At 35.8% G+C, this 20,539-nt stretch overlaps 1 protein-coding gene across 15 annotated transcripts in view; it reads right to left on the bottom strand.

Annotated features, from left to right (window-relative positions):
• The window catches only part of JAK2 (Janus kinase 2), an 85,945-nt gene that overhangs the window by 21,951 nt on the left and 43,455 nt on the right, over nucleotides 1-20,539 (bottom strand). For 14 of the 15 annotated variants that reach the window (XR_004500410.1, XR_004500412.1, XR_004500413.1 and 11 more), the window contains 12 exons: nucleotides 17,621-17,744; nucleotides 16,713-16,830; nucleotides 16,162-16,307; nucleotides 14,699-15,020; nucleotides 12,715-12,834; nucleotides 10,203-10,360; nucleotides 9,380-9,491; nucleotides 7,407-7,593; nucleotides 5,035-5,162; nucleotides 4,417-4,551; nucleotides 2,694-2,781; nucleotides 532-659 (listed from right to left, as the gene is read on the bottom strand). Coding sequence is in view for 12 of the 15 variants with exons in the window: in XM_015652596.3 (XP_015508082.1) it covers nucleotides 532-659; nucleotides 2,694-2,781; nucleotides 4,417-4,551; nucleotides 5,035-5,162; nucleotides 7,407-7,593; nucleotides 9,380-9,491; nucleotides 10,203-10,360; nucleotides 12,715-12,834; nucleotides 14,699-15,020; nucleotides 16,162-16,307; nucleotides 16,713-16,830; nucleotides 17,621-17,744 (1,766 nt within the window). In the remaining 3 variants the exon portion in view is untranslated. The remainder of the gene's footprint in view (nucleotides 1-531; nucleotides 660-2,693; nucleotides 2,782-4,416; nucleotides 4,552-5,034; nucleotides 5,163-7,406; nucleotides 7,594-9,379; nucleotides 9,492-10,202; nucleotides 10,361-12,714; nucleotides 12,835-14,698; nucleotides 15,021-16,161; nucleotides 16,308-16,712; nucleotides 16,831-17,620; nucleotides 17,745-20,539) is intronic. The other variant, XM_015652609.2, reaches the window with a different exon arrangement.

Raw genomic sequence — 20,539 nt, 5'->3', positions numbered from 1 at the left:
ACTTGAAAGAATACTCATCCATCCATTTAAAATTAATGCAAGAACATTTAAATTCTGTTAAAGGAAAGACTTACCTAGTCACATACCCTGTCTTGAATAATGGCCTTTATATTTAACTAGAACTGTAAGGTTGAGGCCTAATGCCCAAGAAGAATGCACTAGCAGAGTGAACAGTAGTGTTTTAAGTGGATAAGTATTAACACTAGCAGGAAATAGTTAATGTTCAGCATCATGAGCTGAGCAGGGAAGTCCAGAAAGGACTGTTTTATGGGGAAGGTGGGGGGAAAGCATTACTGGAAATGTGTTTATATTTCATGCTAAAACATAAAGCATTAAAAAAGAATGGACATTCAACTACGCTTTGTGCAAGACACAAAGTCTGTCTCAGGCTATCTACTAAATAGCTGGTGTATGGCCAACCCATCATCAAAACCCTCCAGAGTTTCAAGAATTCAGGTAATAGCTCAGCCTTTCTACATACATTAGCAGGAATCACTTGAATTCTGCCATTAACAAAACTGAAACACTTACCAGAAAATGCATGGCTAATGCCAACTGTTTGGCTACTTCCAGCTTCCACAAAATATTGATAATATTTTTGTTCTTTTTCAAATACGTGTCCAAGGATCCAAATTTTACATATTCTTGTACAAGAATGTCTGATTTATAATGATAAAAAGAGTAACAATTAAAACCAACAACAAATAATGAAATTTCAGGACAGACTCATGATTTTAGTACTACTCTTCTTTTGATACCTTGTTGGTGATCTAACTAGAAATTTCAACTTCTGTGGTATCTGAGTACTGCCACAAATACTCTGTTTTCTAGACTTCTCTGGAGTGTGGAAGTTCACCTAATTTCTTCTCAAATGCAAAGTTACTAGATTTAATCTTGGAGGGTTAATTATTTAATCTTTTACAGGTTAGGTAAGATCCAGTGAGCATCTTTCTACCCTCACCTGAAAGGCATAACAATGTAAACTGCTGATGAAGCATAGAAGTGTATATAGCACTATCAGTGTGGTGAATTGAATAACATTCAAGTCATTCACTTCACAGCTCTTTGCAATCTATATTCTTACTGAAAACACAATGCTTTATTGACAAAAGATACTTTGCTTGAAAACAGACAAGTATTTGCCCTAAAATTGTGTATACATGTATGACATATGCCTTCATGCAGCCATCTAGCAAATACCTCTGGAAACAAGAACTGCCGTCTTCATCACTTTCAACAGAACAATTTCAAATCGCGCGACTGAACTCTTGCCCTCAGCTGCAAGATGCTCACATTGGAAATTACTGCTATAATATCTATCTGTGACAAATGGATTTTTTAACAAATTCATTTTAGAGACAACAAACTCTTTCTTTTTTTTTTTTGCAATATTGTGAAACGATTTTTATCGAATTTGTACATCAAGTGTGTAAACCGCAGAATCAATAAGAGCTGCTCTTCCTATTTCTTAGTAACTGCCTCACCTTAAACTGTAATAAGTCTCCTGCCTTCAGAAAGAGAATAATTTTCAGAGCACAGCTACAATCTTAAGATGAAATAAGTAATCATATACCTCTTACAACAATTTCTTTTCAACTATAAGTTTGATCTACCTTAAATTTTATATATAGTCCCTGTGTGTACAGGGAATAAATACAAATGAATAAAATACAAAAAACCCCATGTAGTTGTTTTGGTGCAAGTTCTGGCACAAGTTCTTGGCCAAATTTAATGCTGTGCCTTTTCCAGCTCCCTAAGAAAGGTAATTTCTGATTACAGAGGTAAATTCTGATTACTAAATCCACCATCTCTTTTGGAAATTCTTTCTCCCTAATGAAGGTAATCACCTACATAATATGCTCCCACAGTTATTATAAAATCCTTCCTTTCACACAAATTTCTAATCACAGAAAAAAAAATGGGCTTTGGGCAAATTGACATTGCAGTTCAAACACTGAATGAAGAAAAACTGTCAAAGTGAGTTCCAGCAGTCATATTTGAAGACAACACACATTAGCATATGACAACCATCCAAAATTAAGATTTCATTACAAGACAGCATACATGTATTTCAGGTGTTCTTAAAAAATCTTATTAATACATAGTCACAAAGGCGCAAGCTAAACTGAAAAGCCATTCAACTTTTGCAGACAATGCAAAGATTTGACTGCAGCTAAAATTTTGTAGTGTGTTGAATTACCATATTTTCATAATGGGACTCAAAAACCAAAGTTTTATTTGTGATCAAAAAGTCAGCACGTGGAAAAGGGTGGCTATGTCTGTCTCTAATCACAGTAAATGAAGATTTTTCCAAGTAGCACAGTACCTCCCTTTCTAGCTAACCACAACTGACACAATGTAGGTCTGCAATGTTTCAGGCACTTGAAAAGCTCATTCCAGAGTCACAGCAAAACTGATCTCAGAACAGACATGACTGAGCTAGTTACAGAGGTAACTATTCACACTGATTGTACAATAAACAATTGTAATTTTTCCCTTTTCTTTGTTTTTACTATTAACTAGTAGTTCTCAGACACCAAGACTAATACTACTGCAACACAAAGATGTATTATTAGCTGTTCAGCTGGTTTTGAACTTTTTTTTCCCCTGGCTTCACCTGTAAACTATGTAAAAATCTAATAGAGATGTATAAAAATTGGTAAAAAAAAAAAAGAGAATGAATTTCTACTTACTCTCTTCTCCACAGACACAGACTCCATAATTTAACACCAAATGTTTGTATGAAAGCTGGCTCATCATACTTGCTGCTTCAAAAAAGGACTTTTTGGAAGGAGAAGGAGAGATTGACAAGGAAAATATATCAGTGAAAACAAAGCCCCAAATCCTAATACATTTACTAAAAGCATTTTTAAAAATTTTTCAACCAATTCTTTGCAAAGACCTATGTAACATATTTTATATTGTTGGTTGTTGGTTTGTGTTTGCCAACTGTTTCTTGTTTGGTTGGCTTTTGCTTCAGTTTTTAGGGTGTAGAGGGTTTTTTCAAATTTTCTTTTCCTAAATAACTGGTAATACACATTCCAGATAGGTTAACAACCTCTTTTTCTCTGCAGACAAATATATCTCAACATTTTAAAAATATGTAAAATTATATATATATTTATATACATTTTTTTCAGTGCCAGTTACCTAGGTTAAGTAAACTGAAGGCAAATTCATCATACACTATTCACTTTCTAATTTATTCTGCTATAATGCACTATTCAGTTTCCAATTAATTTCTTCATAGCACATTACTAAGTTGAAAGACAAAAAAGTATTATGTAAATCCTCCACTACTGCATGACCTTTTTCAGCTTTGTCAGGAAAGTTTCAAATGCTTTTATTGCTTTCTTTATTTTTTATTCCATTCAGTGGCATCTCCACCTACACTTGCTTGTGTACTGATTATTCACCCAACAGGGTGAAGTGAAAATGAGTACATTTTCCTTCAGGTGACTATATTTTTATTTCTATATTCTGAGCTTTTAGTAACTGATTCATACTTCACTTTAGAATATAAATATATTACCCATGTTATCAAAATTATAATTTTTTTTTTGTTTTCAATAGTCCAAAGTGTATGCCTACACTGTTTAGAAATACCAGCCATCTGAAATGTCTCTTCCTTTTTTACTTGTATTTTCATACAGATTTATCTTAAATAATTGAAAAGTTCACTAAATAGTGTGCTGGTTTTCTTAGCTTGCTGTGAACATAGCTAGATAATTAGAAATTTGAGTAAATTACATTTATAAACAATAAGCAGTGTATAAAGTTACATTAATATAATAAACACTACTACATCTTGTGAAAGTCTTTAAAGTTTAATTCTCACATACACAGCATTGGGCTTGATTACACTACCAGTTTATTAGTTTTTGCAAAAAGCATTTCAGGTCTGCTAAAAGCTTCACTCAAAAAGTGAGAATGCTCAGTGATTATGGATGAGTCCATGTATGGCAAGTTTTTCCCATACATAAATATTTCTGATTACTTGATTTTACTGGAAAATCTGACAGTCTACCCAGAGGAAGTGTTTTTCCATAAATGGTGGTCCCTCATCTGTAAATAATGAATTTACTGGTTAAGGCAATCCTCTGGGCATACTAACCCTCCTCTGGTACCTTAATTGTGTAACTGACCTCTTCTCCAGTTTGCAGTGGGTAGCTGTGAATTCTCTCACAGGTGGTGGGAGCAGGGAAAATAAAGTACCTAGGTGTACTTGCCAAAGCCAGTCTCAAATCCATACTCCCAATGTCACAAGTCTAAGCATGAGTTTGGTTCAATATACAACCCTCTCCCATAAAACAAATACTCACTTATGAAGTAAAAGGTAATGCTCAAGAAAGGAAAAAGAGTAATGCTCAACATAGCATGGACAAAAGTTATATAGCAGTCAACAATCACACCAACCTCAGAGTAGTTTCTGTGCACTTTATCCAGCACCTTTAAAAGAACTTCAGTTTGATGGAGCTGGCCATAGTCTCCCACTTCTTTCCTTACACCTTTGAAAATCTTGGTAAATGTGCCCTGTCCAAGACTCTCCTCCTAAAAGGAAGGGTACAGATGGAAAAAAAATTTTAAATATCTGCCTGTTTTAAAAGACATCACAAAAAAAACCACCCCTGCTTAAGCATATGCAAGTCTTTAGAGGTGTGCTGACTGTAGAATCCAGTTGAGGAGGAAAGGAAGCAACTATATCAGAAACATCTTAATTTTTGCTTGTTTTTTAATTGACTGTTCAAGAATCTCAGAAAATAACTTGCTGCAAGAACCAGAGAGGAAGCAATTCCATTAAATATGTATTTAGACATCTCTAGAACCAAACAATTGCTGTTGCAGTTAATTATAAAAAAATAGTTATTTGCATTACTGGAAAATAAAATAAATTCTTTTCCACAACTCTAAGGAAAGACTACAGCAAAATCTCCTAGCTCAGATAAGATTCTTTTAAACACATACTGAGGTTTATAAAACTTGGTGCATATTAAACCCAACTTCTGCAGCGGAAAAAGCAACTAATGTACTTACGAATATCAAGTCCTCATTACGGATTTTGTGAAAGACCATCTGATTGACATTATTGTGTCTCTGTAGCGTAGGTGATGAAGGTACATCAGAAACGCTATTGCTTCTGAAGACTAGGAGATTTGATTTATCTGGGAGAAGAGGGAAAGGAAAACCAAAGTAAATTTGTAAAATATACAACCAAACCAATACATTTTCAGAAGGATTCTTAATTTAATAAGATTTAATAGTATTATTAATGTTATAAAATAATAAATTATTATTAATATTGTCAATAATGGTACTATATTAATTATAATTTATTTTATAAGATTAATTTAATCCTTAGGAAGGATTAGGAGGGGCTCCTAATTAAACACAAACAAGATATCACATTGATATTAGTGTATTTTAAAAGCCGCACAGTACTTAATTCAAATCAAAATCTGATGTTTTCTAATGAGCAAAATCACGTAGGTTCACTCATGAATTTTTGGTTAAATATTCTTACTTTTGACAAACATTTTGAAAATATTCCTACCTCCATTCATGTTTTAACTGCTGCACTACTTGTAATAAAATTGGGGATGGAAACAGGGATGTAAATTACCCTCTTTTATAGCACAAAACAGAGCAAGTCCGATACTAAAACTAAATCTGAAAAGTATGTCTTTGTGGGTGTCTGCTCACATCCATGATTGTATTTATTCAGTAATTTATCACTCTGATGCATAAATGTGTTTGATCTCAATGGAATAATGTTACAAAATTTTTCTCTATAATGTGCATCCATATTTACTTGTTATATCTTTTCTATGGTTTTGAACCCATTGGCTATTTTCAATCAAATTTGAGAGAAGTAAAAGTTATATCATATAGTCTGTTCTGGCAAGTTTGTCTTTAAATAGAAACTTTGACAGAGACAAATATTAATATAAACTGTACATAGTAATACTTAGAAGGGCAGATATTTAAAATTTTATAAAGGAGAAAGATATAAATATCAAAGGTAGCAAAAAAATTAAAAGCAAATTCAAGAAAAATCCACTCCTCAGGCAGGAGTTCTATTCTATGTGTTCTTTTCAGTGATAAAAAGGAGCTGAAACCACACTGCAGACTAGCATAACTCAGCTAAGATCAAGAGAGACAGAAATTCACTGACATTGCTGGTTCCATGGCCTATGGAAGTATTCTGAGAGATAAATAATCCTTTCAGTAGCTCTTTCCTTCTCAAGACATGAAAACACTTGCCATAAAGAGAAATGCTGCTGCATATGATCCACTGCAATTAAGAAACCAGTTTTGCTTCTAATCATGAAACTGGCTATCATAATTGTTTCTTCTACTATCTTACACCAAATGAAAATTTGGCAGATACTGGAACTGGAAACTATTATTAAGAAGATGACTAAATAGGTCTGTGAAATGTAAAAAACACCACAGAAATATATCACAGAATATTCTGAGTTGGAGGGGACCCACAAGGATTATCAAGTCTGACTTCTGGCCCTGCACAAGACCACTCCCAAGACACACCACGTATCTGAGAGCATTGTCCAAACACTTCCTGAACTCTCACACTGGTGCTGCGACCACTGCCCTGGAGTCACTCTTCCAGTGCTCAGCCACCCTTTGGATAAAAAGCTTTTTCTAATATCCAACCTAAACCTCCCTTACACAAATTCGGGCCATTCCCTTGGATCCTGTCACCACTGAGAAGAGATCAGTTCTTGCCTCTCCCTTTCCCCTTATGAGGAAGCTCACTGCAATAAGGTGTCTCCTCAGTCTCCTCTTCTCCAGACTGAACAGAACAATTGACCTCAGCTGCTCTTTATATGGCTTCCCTTCTACACTCTTCACCATCCTCATGGCCCTCCTTTGGACACTCTCCAATAGTTTTATATCTCTCTTTTATTGTGGCACCCAGAGCTGTCCCCAGCACTGGAGGTGAGGCTGCCCCAGAGCAGAGCAGAACAGGACAATCCCCTCCCTTGCCTGGTTGATGCTGTGCCTGATGTCCCACACGGGTGGCCCTCCTGGCTGCCAGGGCACTGCTGGCTCATGTTCAACTTGCCACAAACCAGGACCCCCAGGTTCCTTTCCATGGTGCTGCACTGCAGCATTTCATTCCCCAGCCTGTCTGCACATCTGGGGTTGCCCCATCCCAGATGCAGAATCGAGCACTTGTCCCTGTTAAACTTCATATGGTTGGTGATTGCCCCATGCTCTAATTTGCTGAGATCTCTTGAAAGGGCATCCCTGCTTTCAAGGGTACAAACAGTTCCTCCCAGCTTTGTATCGTGCATCTACCTGAGAGTCATTTAGTACTAACTCATTTTTAAGTCTTTAATCTAGAAGTTAGAAAACTTTGGGCTAAGAAATAATCTTTCTCTTACCTTTTGGTTTTGGAGGACAGCATTTGATGAACTGGAAAATTATGCTGTCTGAACGGACAGTTTCTGTCTGGTAACAGGTCAAGAGATCCTTAAGATTACTAAAACTTCTCTTGGTTCCACTAAGATTATATTCTCCGTTCTCATTCTTCGTAATTAAGCAGTGCTTATAATCTGTAGTACTGTCACGCTGCAGAAAATTTTTCCATTGAAAATGAAATTGATATTTAATATTTAATATTTGAAAGCTTATTTAAATGTATAGCACTCTACTAATTAAAGGATGTTTCAGGAAAATACGATCATAATTTGTTATTTTGTTCTTACTATATAATATTGATTCTGAGAAAATAAGATTCTGCTTGCATCATTGGAACTAGCATGTTGATGCTAGAGAAAAACAAATGTTAATGGAATCTGTAAAGATGGAACTGAGAAAACAGATAATGGATCCCAGGAAAAATCCTTCAGAGCTATTAATGAAAGCTTATTCACCCTGATATCAAAACAAAATTCTGTCGGAAGCAATAGCCCTAATGCTTATACTCCATGTTTGTTTGGCAGGCATTTGGAGATACCAGCTGTAGTCCTGTTATCTCCAGCACAGTTCTGAGAAATCACTTCCTAATACATATTTTTAATATGTAATGAATTATTTTCACAATGACTCTTGAAAATATACCATTAAGCATTTTTAAACAAGATGAGCTCTTAAGAGTGCTTCTGTGGTCCTGTATCTCAATATTGCAGCAAATGTTCCAACAAATTCTGAATATAAAAAGCCTTCCAATGACTTGCACAGAACTCAGAAAAAGAAAAAAAAGTTTAAGCAAAGTCACTTAAAGGCAATGGTAGTCCTCTCTCGCAAGCCCGACTCTCAACTTTGTCTCTCTAAACTTGTTTAGGAACTGATTTTTTTGTCTACAAAATTCCCTACCAAACATACTTCACTGACTGAACAAAATATTTCTCCGTTCACACATCACCATTACTTGGTCATTTTCAGTGATGTACCTATCTCTGACAGTATTGGCAAGCTTGCTAGCTTGCTGTACACTAGCAGGAAAATTAATGTGCTACCTTCCCTAGCTAAAAACACAAAGGTAGCTCTGCTAACATAATTAAAGAAAAATCCATTCTTGAAACAAGATCATGCAATTGTTTAGCAGCAATATTAAAGCATTCTATTATCACTAGCTGCAATGTCAGAGAGAAGAGGTACACCTGGTTCTCTGGCTGCATGAGAACCGTATGCATTTCCAGGGTGGCTTTCTCTCTAGCTAACGCCAGATATACCTAGGACATTTGTGTTGATGTAACAGCTGCCAAATAGTATGGCTGGCCCAGCACTGGGGATGGGAACAGGACCCAAACCCAGAGGAACCTGTGAAGGAGGCACTCTCAGATTGTCAAGGGTATGCACTCAATCTAATGAAGCCCCAGTTGTGAGGGGAGAGGAGGTGTGTAGAAAACCCAGGGAAAAAACTCAATTAAAAACCCCCAAACTTAAAAAAAAACCAATCTAGAAAACCCATCATATTGCTCCATCTCCCCAAACATTTATCACAGTCCCAAGACCCACATCACTATCTCCAGAACTCTTAAGCTCTCTTCCTTCAGCCTGTCTTGGGCTTCAAAGTATGTGGTATGTGCATTAGCAACACTGTACCAACTCTAGTGTTTCTCACAAGACCCTGAAAGTTGGCCCATCTGACAAAAATAGCTATAGAATAGAGCAGATATTATATACATCTGCTATATATAATAATATAATATCTATATTATATCTATATTATTTATATATAGAATATATAACAATTGTATATAATAATCATATATCATAATATTATATATAATATAAATTATATATCAGACAAACATTCTGGAGGGAAAATTCAGAATTATTTACTGAACATCTCAGGTTCATTGTTATATCACCAAAAAAAATTAAATAGGCACTAAGATGGAATACAAACCTCTATAGCAAAGGTGAGGAAGTATTTTTTAAAGTCTTTAGGACTGCAGCGAAGTACGTAGAAACCAGTCTGATTACCAGCTTTCTTCAGTTTACTGATAGCAAAGTCCATGCTACAGTAAAAAGAAAATGTTTAATATTGCATAATTGCAAAATTCAGAGGTATAAGAGGTTGAGTAATGAGCAATATTAAAAAATACCTAACAGAACAGCAATTAAAACTTTCAATTTTGTACAGCTGTCTTTAAGTTAATATCTTTGCCCTTTATTTTTCAATATATAGGGAGGTTCCTTATGTAGAGAGTAGTATATTAAAACTGTTTGATACTAAACCATCACAATTATTTATCCAATAAGAAATATTAAGGACTAAAAAAATGTATTCCTCACAGCTTATTATATGATTTTCGACATGCATTATGAAAGAAGCGATAATAAAATTGCCTAAGAAATAAGCTTAAATTAGCAAAACATTTGTGTGGGTGAAAAAAGGTGGGTGTAACCAGTAAAATGGCTAACAAGAAGAAAGAGCTGAAATAAAACAACATTCGTTATTATAAGAACAAATTGCTCTTAAACAAGCCTTCTCTAACTCACTATTTCTTTCCATATCAAGGAATGACATTTCCACTTAACTTTTATATCATGTCAAGAAGGCACTGTATTTCACTAAGTGAAAAATAAGAGGAAAAATACAAAGCACTTTACATTACATAAGCGCAATTAAAAAAACATTTTAAGATGCTTACCACAGTTCACAGACAACTAAAGCTTATCTTCAAAAAATAATATCCAATTGTCACATTACTGAAAAAAATACTTACAAAATTGGCCCATGACAGTTGCTTTGGATATTTTCAAGGACTGATGGTGGTGCTACTTCTTTACAGAGATAATGATGGGCATCTGCTGTTAATCTGTAATATCCATCAATTAATGATACAAAGGAGAGAGCTTCTCTTAATGACTGAAATTCAGCCTCCTGTTCAATTGCCAGAGAACAATGTGGGGGAGCAGAAAGGAGAGAGAATTTCAATTTTTAATAGGCAACAAAAAGTTCCTGGATATGCTAATACTATAAAGATATGCATATATGTGCACATTAAAAATATGAATAAAAACAGTTTTAAACTGATGTTTGTATGTTCTATCTTCCTGTTATCATTCAAAACTTGATAGCAACCTTCAATGCTCAAAATCAAATCCAAACAAAACAAAACAGACTTTGTGGATGCCTTATGCCTGGAACTGGCTTTTGAGCAATCTGCTCTAATGGATGTGTCCCGGCACATGGCAGGGATGCTGGAACCAGATGACCTTTAAAGTCCCTCCCATCTCCAACCATTCCATGATTCTATGAAATCTGCCATAAAAAAAAAAAAAAAAAGGCCTTAGTCTAAATAAATGAAACAGCAGAGGAATGTCAATAAGAAAGAATATCTGAAAGGGAAAAACAAGTAGATACAACTCAGCATGCAGACACCTACTGCACTGCCACTGCAGTGTGTGTACGCTGTTCTTTTCTCTAAAGGAAAGCCTTCACTTATCAAAGATTTATATGTCTGCCTTCAAGTAGAAAAGAAAAATCTCCTGGAAAGTACCTGCTTGAAAACTTAACTACTTGTCAGCAAAAACTGGCAGCCTGAGCTGGATCATAGACAGAAGATGACCTTTTACTACTATGAACACAGGTACATTGGAAAGGACCAGGGAAAAAAGTAGTGGTCAAAGGAAAATGTGTGTGAAAAAGGTCTTATGTACAATATAACTAACAGATAAAAGCAGGGCAAAATTAAATTCATCTGTGACAACATACTTATTGCTGCAAATAAAACAAAATTAGAGAAGCATTTTTTGAGTCACACTAGACCTCATTTAGTAGTGTAACCCAACAGGACAGGCTTTAGTTTGTGTTTGCCTGTGACACCAGAGACATACCTAGTAGCTGAACAGAATTATTTAGGAAGTTCTTTGCTAGAGAGCAATAAAAAAAGCTGGTGTTTTTGAGTAAGTGTCAACAATTTAAGAGTCTTCAAACTCCTTTTTAAGAGGACCTGGAAACAACTGCAGACCATGTTACATGCCATGGTGAGGCAGCTGTGCCTCTGCAGCCCATGGAGATCCATGGTGCAGCAGAGATTCCCCTGCAGCCTGTGAAAAGCCTCACGTCGGAGAAGGGGAATGTGCCTCAAGGAGGTTGTGATCCCATGGGAAGCTTAGACTGAATCATGTTGGCAGAACTTGTGGCTCCATGGGCCCCTATGGAGGTGTGGAGCAGTCTGTTTCTGGAGAGTTGCATTTCGTGGAAGGGACCAGCACTGGAGCAGTTCATGAAGAACTGCAGCCTGTGAAAACAGTTTGCATTGGACAAGTTTGTGGAGGACTGTCCACCATGGGAGGGATCCCTTGCTGGAGCAGGGGATGAGTTGAGGAAGACAGAGATAAAGACAACATGTGATGAACTGACCACTTCTCCCATTCCCAATCCTCTGCACTGCTGTGGGGAAGGAGTTAAAGAAAAAGGAATAAAGTTGGCCCACAAAGAAGGGAAGGGTGGTGGAAAAACGTTTTTAAGATCTTTTATTCTCACTACCCTACTCTGAATTGATTGGCAACAAGTTCAACTAATTTCCTTGAGTGAACTCTGGTTTTCCATGACAGATAATAGGCAGGTGATATCTATTCTTATCTTGACCCACAAGCCTTTCATTATATTTTCTCTCCCCTGTTCAGCTGAAGAGGGGAGTGATTAGAGCAGCTTTGGTGGGCACCTGGTGCCCAGTCAGGGTTGGCCCACCCCACAACTCTGTGACAGTTATACCTGGCTAGAAAGCCTGACTTAAGTGCAAGGTTGTAGTTCAAGAAAAAACTTTTTATGTTTGTGGCTAAAATACTTTCTTAAGCTCTTTAAAGAATTGTACACTGTAAAAGCAATAACATTAACTTTAGCCTGGTACTTATTTTGTATCATGATTCTTCAGAGTATTTTGAAGCCTTTTTCAATGTGCTGGTCTCTAGCAGACAGCTTATCAGGACACCATGGAAACAGCACACTTGAGAACTGAAACCATGGACTCAGGTTTAAGACTAATAAACAAAAGAACCAATCTGTGTACCAGAAATTTTCCTCAGATATAAATATCTATTTCATTCCAAGCACACAGTCTTGAATGCAGAACACTTTTAGTGTTTTTAGACCCCTTACACAGCTGATATATGTTTAATGTCCTGCTTAATTAATATGGTCACAGATTGTACAACACTATGTGTACAACAATCGCACAGCCTGCTCAAAGCTTTATCTATTTGAAAGAACAGCAAACAAAGTAAACAGACCAGATTCTTGCTGTCTTGTTTGTGAATGGTGACAATTCTTCTCTCACTGGATCCTTCTTGGCTCGCTTGCTTAATGTTGACATCAATGATATCAGGAAAATCACAGTATGTTTGTAAATCCTGCAACAAATATTATATAATATCAGTAGTAACATAAATGGCAATTAAAAAGCCTCACCTATTTTCAGCATTGGAACTCCTACATCTCTGAACTCGTAAGCTAGCAACAAAGAGGATTATAAAACCTTACACATGCCATTACAAGCAAATGAAGGATTTTTTTTCTTTATGGACTCATAAAGATTATGAGCATCTAGGATGAGAATTAAAATTAAAGACCAGACAGAGATGCAGGAACCGTGAACAGAAATATCCCCATATGGGTTTGGGTTTTTATAATTGTAGTTATTTCTTCCCTCTGTAGTATTTTGTGAACAGTGGAACATTAGGACTACTTTTTTGAGAGGGTTTGGTTTTTTTGGTGGTGGGGGTTTGTGAGATTATTGGCATGCTGATTAAACAGGTTTAGAAAGCCTGTTAACAATACAAAATGTCATGACTTCATTCAGAGTGATACAAGCTGCAAAATCAGTAGTTGGAATGAAGAAAAAAATGTAAGAAAAGGCTGTCCTCTTAGTCCTATCTATTTGTTCATCTGCTTGATGAAAATGTAAGCTTGCAAAACAAATATCTTCATAATCTACTCCACATATGTCATTATGTACAAATAAATAAAAATTATTTTTCAGTTCAGTATCTAAATGACAATTAATCAGTTAAGTTTACTTAAATTAGTTATAATCATGTTTACAAGCAGCTATATTAATTAATTCAGTTTTCAAAACCAACTTTATAAATAGTTTCTTTACCAGTTAAAATATATGCAGTGTCTGTCAATAATAGAATGATAATATTTTTAATTATGAAAAAAATAATTTGGCGATCTTTATCAAAAAATATTATTCCTTCAAACACTACTCTTTACTAAAGGCTTGGTTACCAAGCCCAAAGAGCATACATTTTGTACTCCTAAAACTGGAAATCACAAGATCTGACACTTATGATAGTTTCTGCCAGAGCAACAGGCACTTACAGGAAAATTAGGGAAGGCAAAAGGCTGATACAAAACAGCTATGAATGAGGTAGCTGTCAATCTACAAATATTCTAAGAACACCATGCTTTAAAATGTGGGCATGTAATCAGATTTACTTTTTGCTAAGTATTGAAAAAAACCCACTAACATAGCAATTTTACATACCATTACAGCATACTGTAAATATACAACCTTTTGTAGTTTGGTCTTGCCTGCTATATTTTATGAATCAGAAGTACCAAACTGATGTGATTATTTGGAAAAACTTGCATATACTCCACTTAGCCTTTACTTTTACCTTTGGAAAACTCCCTCACCCTCAATGTACACTGCTTTGAGTTTCTATCAGGTTTTGGTAAACTCAACATAGTGAACAGTCATGAGGGGAAATTTCACACACACAGAAAATAATACTGATAAATAAAAATGCAGCAGTATGTGATTAATAGCACTTACAGGAGCCACAGTCACACAGATGTAATTTCAAATTTGCTAAATGAGACACTGGTAGGTGTCTAACTGCAGCAGGAAAGAGGATAGGGGAACTTGCCTACTGTTTGGAGTCCTTAGAGCCCTGCTTTCAAAGAGAATTTGGGGAATTTCTGCATTTTATCTACATCTGGGGGCATGGTCATTACATTTCCACATTTTTAATGTCAAGCAGGGGAGTATTACACATCTTTTCTCTAGTATTTAAATAAAATCTAATTTTAAAATCTTGCACTGTTTACGCAATGAATTTGTTTATTTACAATGAAGTTGTATCATTACTGTGAAGTAAAACCAGCCAACCAAAATTGCTTGAGGTAAATCAGAACTTCTAAAAACAAGCTTACTACTCTGTTCCATAACAAATTGCACAATTATTGAAATAATTTTAAAAAAATTACCTGCTCTCCAAGTGTCTCACAGTCTTTAAGTTTTCCCCTTGAACACTGAATTCCACCATTTCCAGTTATTACAACAGTTGCAAAACTTTCCTCTCCAGAAGGACCTCCACCAGGTTCTTTTACTTCAAAAACCTCTGAATAGAAGGCAGGCTGAAGGGTTTCCAGATTTATGAGGTACTTAAGTTTCAAGTTTCTGGCAGTAGCTTTGCATTGGCCAAACTGCTGTATAAATTTGCGGAACCTGTACCTTATTCTTTTTCGTGTCAAAATGTGGTAGTCTTGGATTTTTGCTCGCACACATTTAGGTAAAAACATTTTGTAGCTGTGAATACATAACCAGACAAAAAAACCTACTAATTTCATCCATTAAATACAGCGAAGATAACTAGTGCTGTGCTAAACGAGTCAACATTAAAACACATTTTCTTCTAAATTTACTGTATTTTTAAAACTGTAGGATAACAAAGATCCTTTCTTAGATCTGTAGTATTTTCCATTTTTTTCCCCTTACTCAATTGCAACATAAACTACATAATGCATTTTCCATAAATTTAAAGATGTCTGTTCTTTCATGAGTGAAGTTCTAAGGCAAGGCAGCAGAAGCTACAAAATTGCTTTGCTTGGTGCAGAAATTGTAAAGAGGATACTGCATGGCAATCACATGGATAAAGGACAGATTTCCTGGCTTAAAATACAGGTGGTAGAATACAACACTGTGGTTGGTTGGCACTGAGGTTCCTATGTCAGGGACAGAATTAACTCAGGTGGAGTAGAAACTGATAGGATTAGTACACCCAGGTGAATTGGTAAGCTCAATAAATTTTGGCAGAGACCTGCCCAAGATGGTTTAGAGCCTGAAGTGCATGACATGAGACAAGAGGCATATGGGAGCTTGATTTGTTCAGCCTGGAGAAAAGAAGGCTCAAGTATGGTGTTCTACTGATTGTCTTCTAATAATGTGAAAGGACAAGAAAGGATTGTCAGTATCACAGAGGAGACTGATTAGGTACAGAGAAAAACTTTCACGATGACTATGGTCATTCACAAGACAAAGCTGCACAGAGATACAGGGGAATCTCCACACCTGGACATTTTCAGAACTTGACTGGATGAGGCCCTGAGTCACTTCACCTAACTTTGAATTTGGCTTTGACAAGAACAGAGGTTTGCATCTGATGACATCCAGAAGGTCTCTCACCTAAAATTATTGCTTATATACTTTCTTACATAAGAAGCTGCTGCCTTACCTTTCATTAAGAGTCAAATCCAAGTCTCCAAATCATGAATGGGCATCATGACACAAATTTTCTATTAATTTCTAGTTTACATAATAGGTAAAACTGTCTAACCATTAGAATACATCAAATGCCAGCTGCTGAACACCTCCTCCTAGAAACTAATGTGCAAAAATACAACCTTTAGGCATCACATAGATGTGGAACATTTACAAATTACAGAATCACCTGACTGAATTGTAAATAGCCATTGGGGTTTGGTCCTTTTCTTTGGCCACTCTCATCATATCTAGAACAGCCATTCCAAGGCATTCCTCTTGTGTTTCGTGAGTAACAGGCATCTGTACCCATCCATCCAAAAAATCAGCTCGCCACTGAGAAAGAATTCAAAAAATCAAATGAAAATTGGTGCACTGCTGCTTATCAAGAAGAGAGGTTTGGGGTGCAGTTGTTGGGGGGAGTTGTTGTTGTGTTGTTTGATTGTTTGTGTTTGGTTTGTTTAGGGGGTTTTATTGGCTTGGTTTTTTAAAGACTGAAGGATGTACTTCATCCACAAAAAGATGTACTTATTCATAAGGAATACCAGCTGCTATCATGCTTAGAAGCACTGTTTTGAACTTCATCTCTCCAAATACACAATAGGACATGGAATTTAATTTCCAGCTTGAGAGGGCTTCAAGCTTTCAAGAGCCTAGAGAGTTACTAGGAGAAGATGGAAAGGGAATAAATACTAATAACCTTTACCAATCTGCATTTAAAAATAAGCAAGCAAATCATACCTGTGCGAATAAATAAGACATGACAAGATCGTCAAGGACGGGGCTTTCTGCACCACGAAGAATGCCATACCGGTATGCTCTGTTGCTGCCACTGCAATACCAGTGGGGAAAATAAAACCTGGCAGGAAATAAATTCAAGCAAACGTCAATATACAAGACGTTTTGGTTACCAATATCAGACATTATATAGCTCTCATATACGTGTAACTAGTGCTGCTGATCTGGAGGACCACTATGGAACCCCAGTTACTCAATGAAGACCTCAGATGCAGTTCTAGGTGTTTTAAAGTACAGTATTTAAGCAGGGTGATAAACTGTACTGATAGGAATGAGAACCTTTGCTAAATTATTCTCACTAATCAGAATACAGAGAATTTTATCAGTGTCTTCTAGTTTCTTTTGAAGCAGCTCCTAAAAAACACGCCCAATAATATAATGTAAAAAAATTGAGCCATTTACAAATGAAAAACTGTTAATATAGTATTAGTTGTCAACACTCAATTATAAGGTATGGGAAAAATGGTTGTATTGCATAAACATGCCTGGCTACACAGGACAATTACTCTGCATTTCAGAAACTGCCACTTATTTCAAACAGGCAAGCACAGAGGAGACGAGATGTACCATTATTAAGAAAGGCATTATTTTTACTTCTAGTATATTTTTATTGTTTGTTTCTCCTGGCATCTGACACTGGTAAACATATGGGATAGAGAAAATTACTAAAGCATATAATTCTGATCACTCCAATATTTTTTATTCGTTTAGCTCCCTGCTTTCCAGAAAACATCAGCAATCTATCCATAACTTCTAAGAGAACCTACAGTCCAACTAAATATCATATTGGCTGTGTTTTCTCACACAGTCTTGTTTTAACATGAAAAATGTACAACATTTTACTTAATTACCTTATCCGGTAAATTAGGATGAGTCTGGTTGTTTCATCCACATGGAAGATGTGATTTGGGGGATACCACATTCTATCTGCTTCATTCATGAGTGCAAACATGTTATGATACACTGGCATGATACCTACATGAAGAACAGAGAAGCATATATGAAGAGGAAACTGTTTCCACAAAATATTAAAAAAATATTGTGGGTTAAAATTGTAACACTGAGATCATATCTGGTTATATATCCTTGTTTAAATTTCTCGTTCTTCCTTTGTGTTCTCTCATTGAAGACTGTTCTCCTGTTGTCCTATACCTCACTGTTAGATTACAAGATTTTCTCTGCATGGTATTTAATACAATGCCTCTCAGTTGAGAAACAGCTTACAACGGTAGATTTTTTTCCCCCTGACTTTCCCAAATCAGATAATTTGATTTGATATAGATATTATTTTGAAATTTGATATTTCCCAAAGATAATTTGATTTGAGCATTGATTTTAAGACTTCAGACTGATTGAAAATTAGAAGTAAAGCAACACAAAGAAAGTTATAATGACTAGGACAATGACCAGCCATTTCCATTTGAGTAACTCAGTTAGAAAAAACCCAAACATATACTGTTAAAATAAAACAGAAATGGAGAATATTCTTTTCCCTCAGCCACTTTGAATTATGCTAATGGTAACTGACAAGGAATCCTACTTGATCAGAAATTATAAAATTCAGTTGATCATCAACTCTTCAGCAGCACCAGAATTTTAACTGGACTTTGACGCTCCCAGCTGAAACACAGCCTCCAACTCAGCATTGTTCTGTGCTGCAGTGCTATGCATCCATGTGGTACCAGCATTAGATTTGGGAAACAGGTTAAGTGCCTTAAAACTGACAGCACAAAAGGATTAACTGCAAGTATTGACACATATTCTGAAGACAGAAAGAGACACAGGTCAAAAGAGAGTAGGAAGAAAAATTATAATGTCAAAGTCACAGTAGGTCATATCTAAATAAAACTTGACATTAAAACAATATACTTTAGGGTAAGAAGGCAAAAAAATAATGGAAAAAAATAACAGGTAAAGACAGTAAAAGTAACTTAAAATGATGTTAAGAGACAAAAGAATTCTGGAAAAAAGGCAAAGTACCCACTTCCTCAAAGACTTATAATGAAGTAATTGAAATTCTCACAAGAAACCAGGAGGAAAAAAAAATCCTTTCTTTCCTTCTGTTCTGAACAACATCTACTTAATTACTGAAAGTGGCAGACCTCACCTTCCTTTATCACATCTGAACTGCGTGTAAGACAATCGGAAAAAATTAACTCCACACATAAAACCACATAACCCTTTATAAAAATAAAATATATTTCAGTCTTAAACAACGACTAGCCTACTAAATATGATTCAAAAAAAGGGTTTGCTTCTATAGGGGTCCAGTAAGAGGGCTAAGAACTGGAGTTCTATTGTGTACTTGTGAAAATTAAACTGCTGAAAGCTATAGGCTAATGATCTAACACCTTCTTAAACCAAAGCTCTACAAAACATATCAGAGTTGCAGGTCTTAACACATGATTTTTTTTATGAAAAGGAGTCATAGACTTACAAGAAATTAGAGAAACAGAAAGCATTATGTAAGGCAGTGAAAGGGAAACCAAAACACACCCCACCCCGCCCCCAAGAAAAAAACTGAAGGGATAAGTAACTGAAAGATTGGCTCTAATTCTAAATGTTCCAAATGTATGACACAATATGACATATTTGATTAATTTAAATTTTGAGAATGTTTTTATGGAGTTAAAAAGGAGCCTATCCCGTGAAACTAAACATGGTTCTCATTTGATGTATAAAGTGGGATTAACTATACTACACTACATGTCAGTAGTAACTGGGTAAGTAGTAATAACTTAGCAGTTTTAAGGCTCTTTAGTGTCTGTATCCCAAACAATTTCAGATCAATTACGGTGTAATGTACATGAGAATCACTAGCCTGATCATGATCCTTGCCAGATCCTAAACACCATTCAGGGCAATGCTGAATATTTACTATATAGCTAGTGAGACGTACCTAGTCTCACTAAAACATTTACCCAAACTAGTAACCATCCCATGTATGCTCACTGAACAACATTTCAAAACCATATTCTTAAATTCAAATGCTTAGCTGCTGTATTCAACCAAATACATTACAGACACCAAGAGCACCATGCCACCCCACCTCTCAAAAAACCCCACAGGTATTGCAAGATCATATCATTGCCATTCTGAAAATTTAACCAAGACATGACTGTGGTACTCGCCCTACAAATCAGATAAATTTATATTAAGTGCTCCCCTGCTGCTGCCTTCCTTTGAATGAAAAGTAAACTCTGCACTTTTCCATCCCTCATTCTTTGCCATTCATGGTTCTGAATGGTAACTTGCACCATTCACTGGCAGTATTTAAGGACACAGATATCATGCATATTTTTCAAGAAAATGAGCTTCACTTTCTTATCCCTTCCCCTTAAGAACTAGTCAGAACTTAAGAACCTTCCCCTTAAGAATGAAGCTACACTTTGAGCATTTGCTACACTTAATGCTCAACAATTATAAAACAGAGCAAATCCCTTTTATTAAATAGTGTCTTGAAAATTGTCCACAAAAAAGTGACAAAAGCCAAGAGGCCGGAAACTTGTCTTTTCATGTAATTCTTACCACCACTACTAACTGCAGGGCCCTTTCAATGATGATAACTGCAGCACTTGAATATTTTCTCTAGAAACAGTGAAAATTGAAAAACTGGAGGAATAAAAGTCTTCTGCTGAAGTCTAGACATGTTAACAACTGCAAAAACTTAGAAGAAATGTATTTTTCAACACAAGTAAAATCATAAAAGCCATTCACAAAAGGTACTGAAAATCCTCCCCCAGATTTTTGCAGTGCGTTAACCATGCTAT

The sequence above is a fragment of the Parus major genome, chromosome Z (assembly GCF_001522545.3).
Source record: "Parus major isolate Abel chromosome Z, Parus_major1.1, whole genome shotgun sequence".
In the NCBI taxonomy this organism is placed as follows: domain Eukaryota; kingdom Metazoa; phylum Chordata; class Aves; order Passeriformes; family Paridae; genus Parus; species Parus major.
Note: the sequence above shows the minus strand (reverse complement) of the source record. Positions and strands in the feature narration are given on the sequence as shown.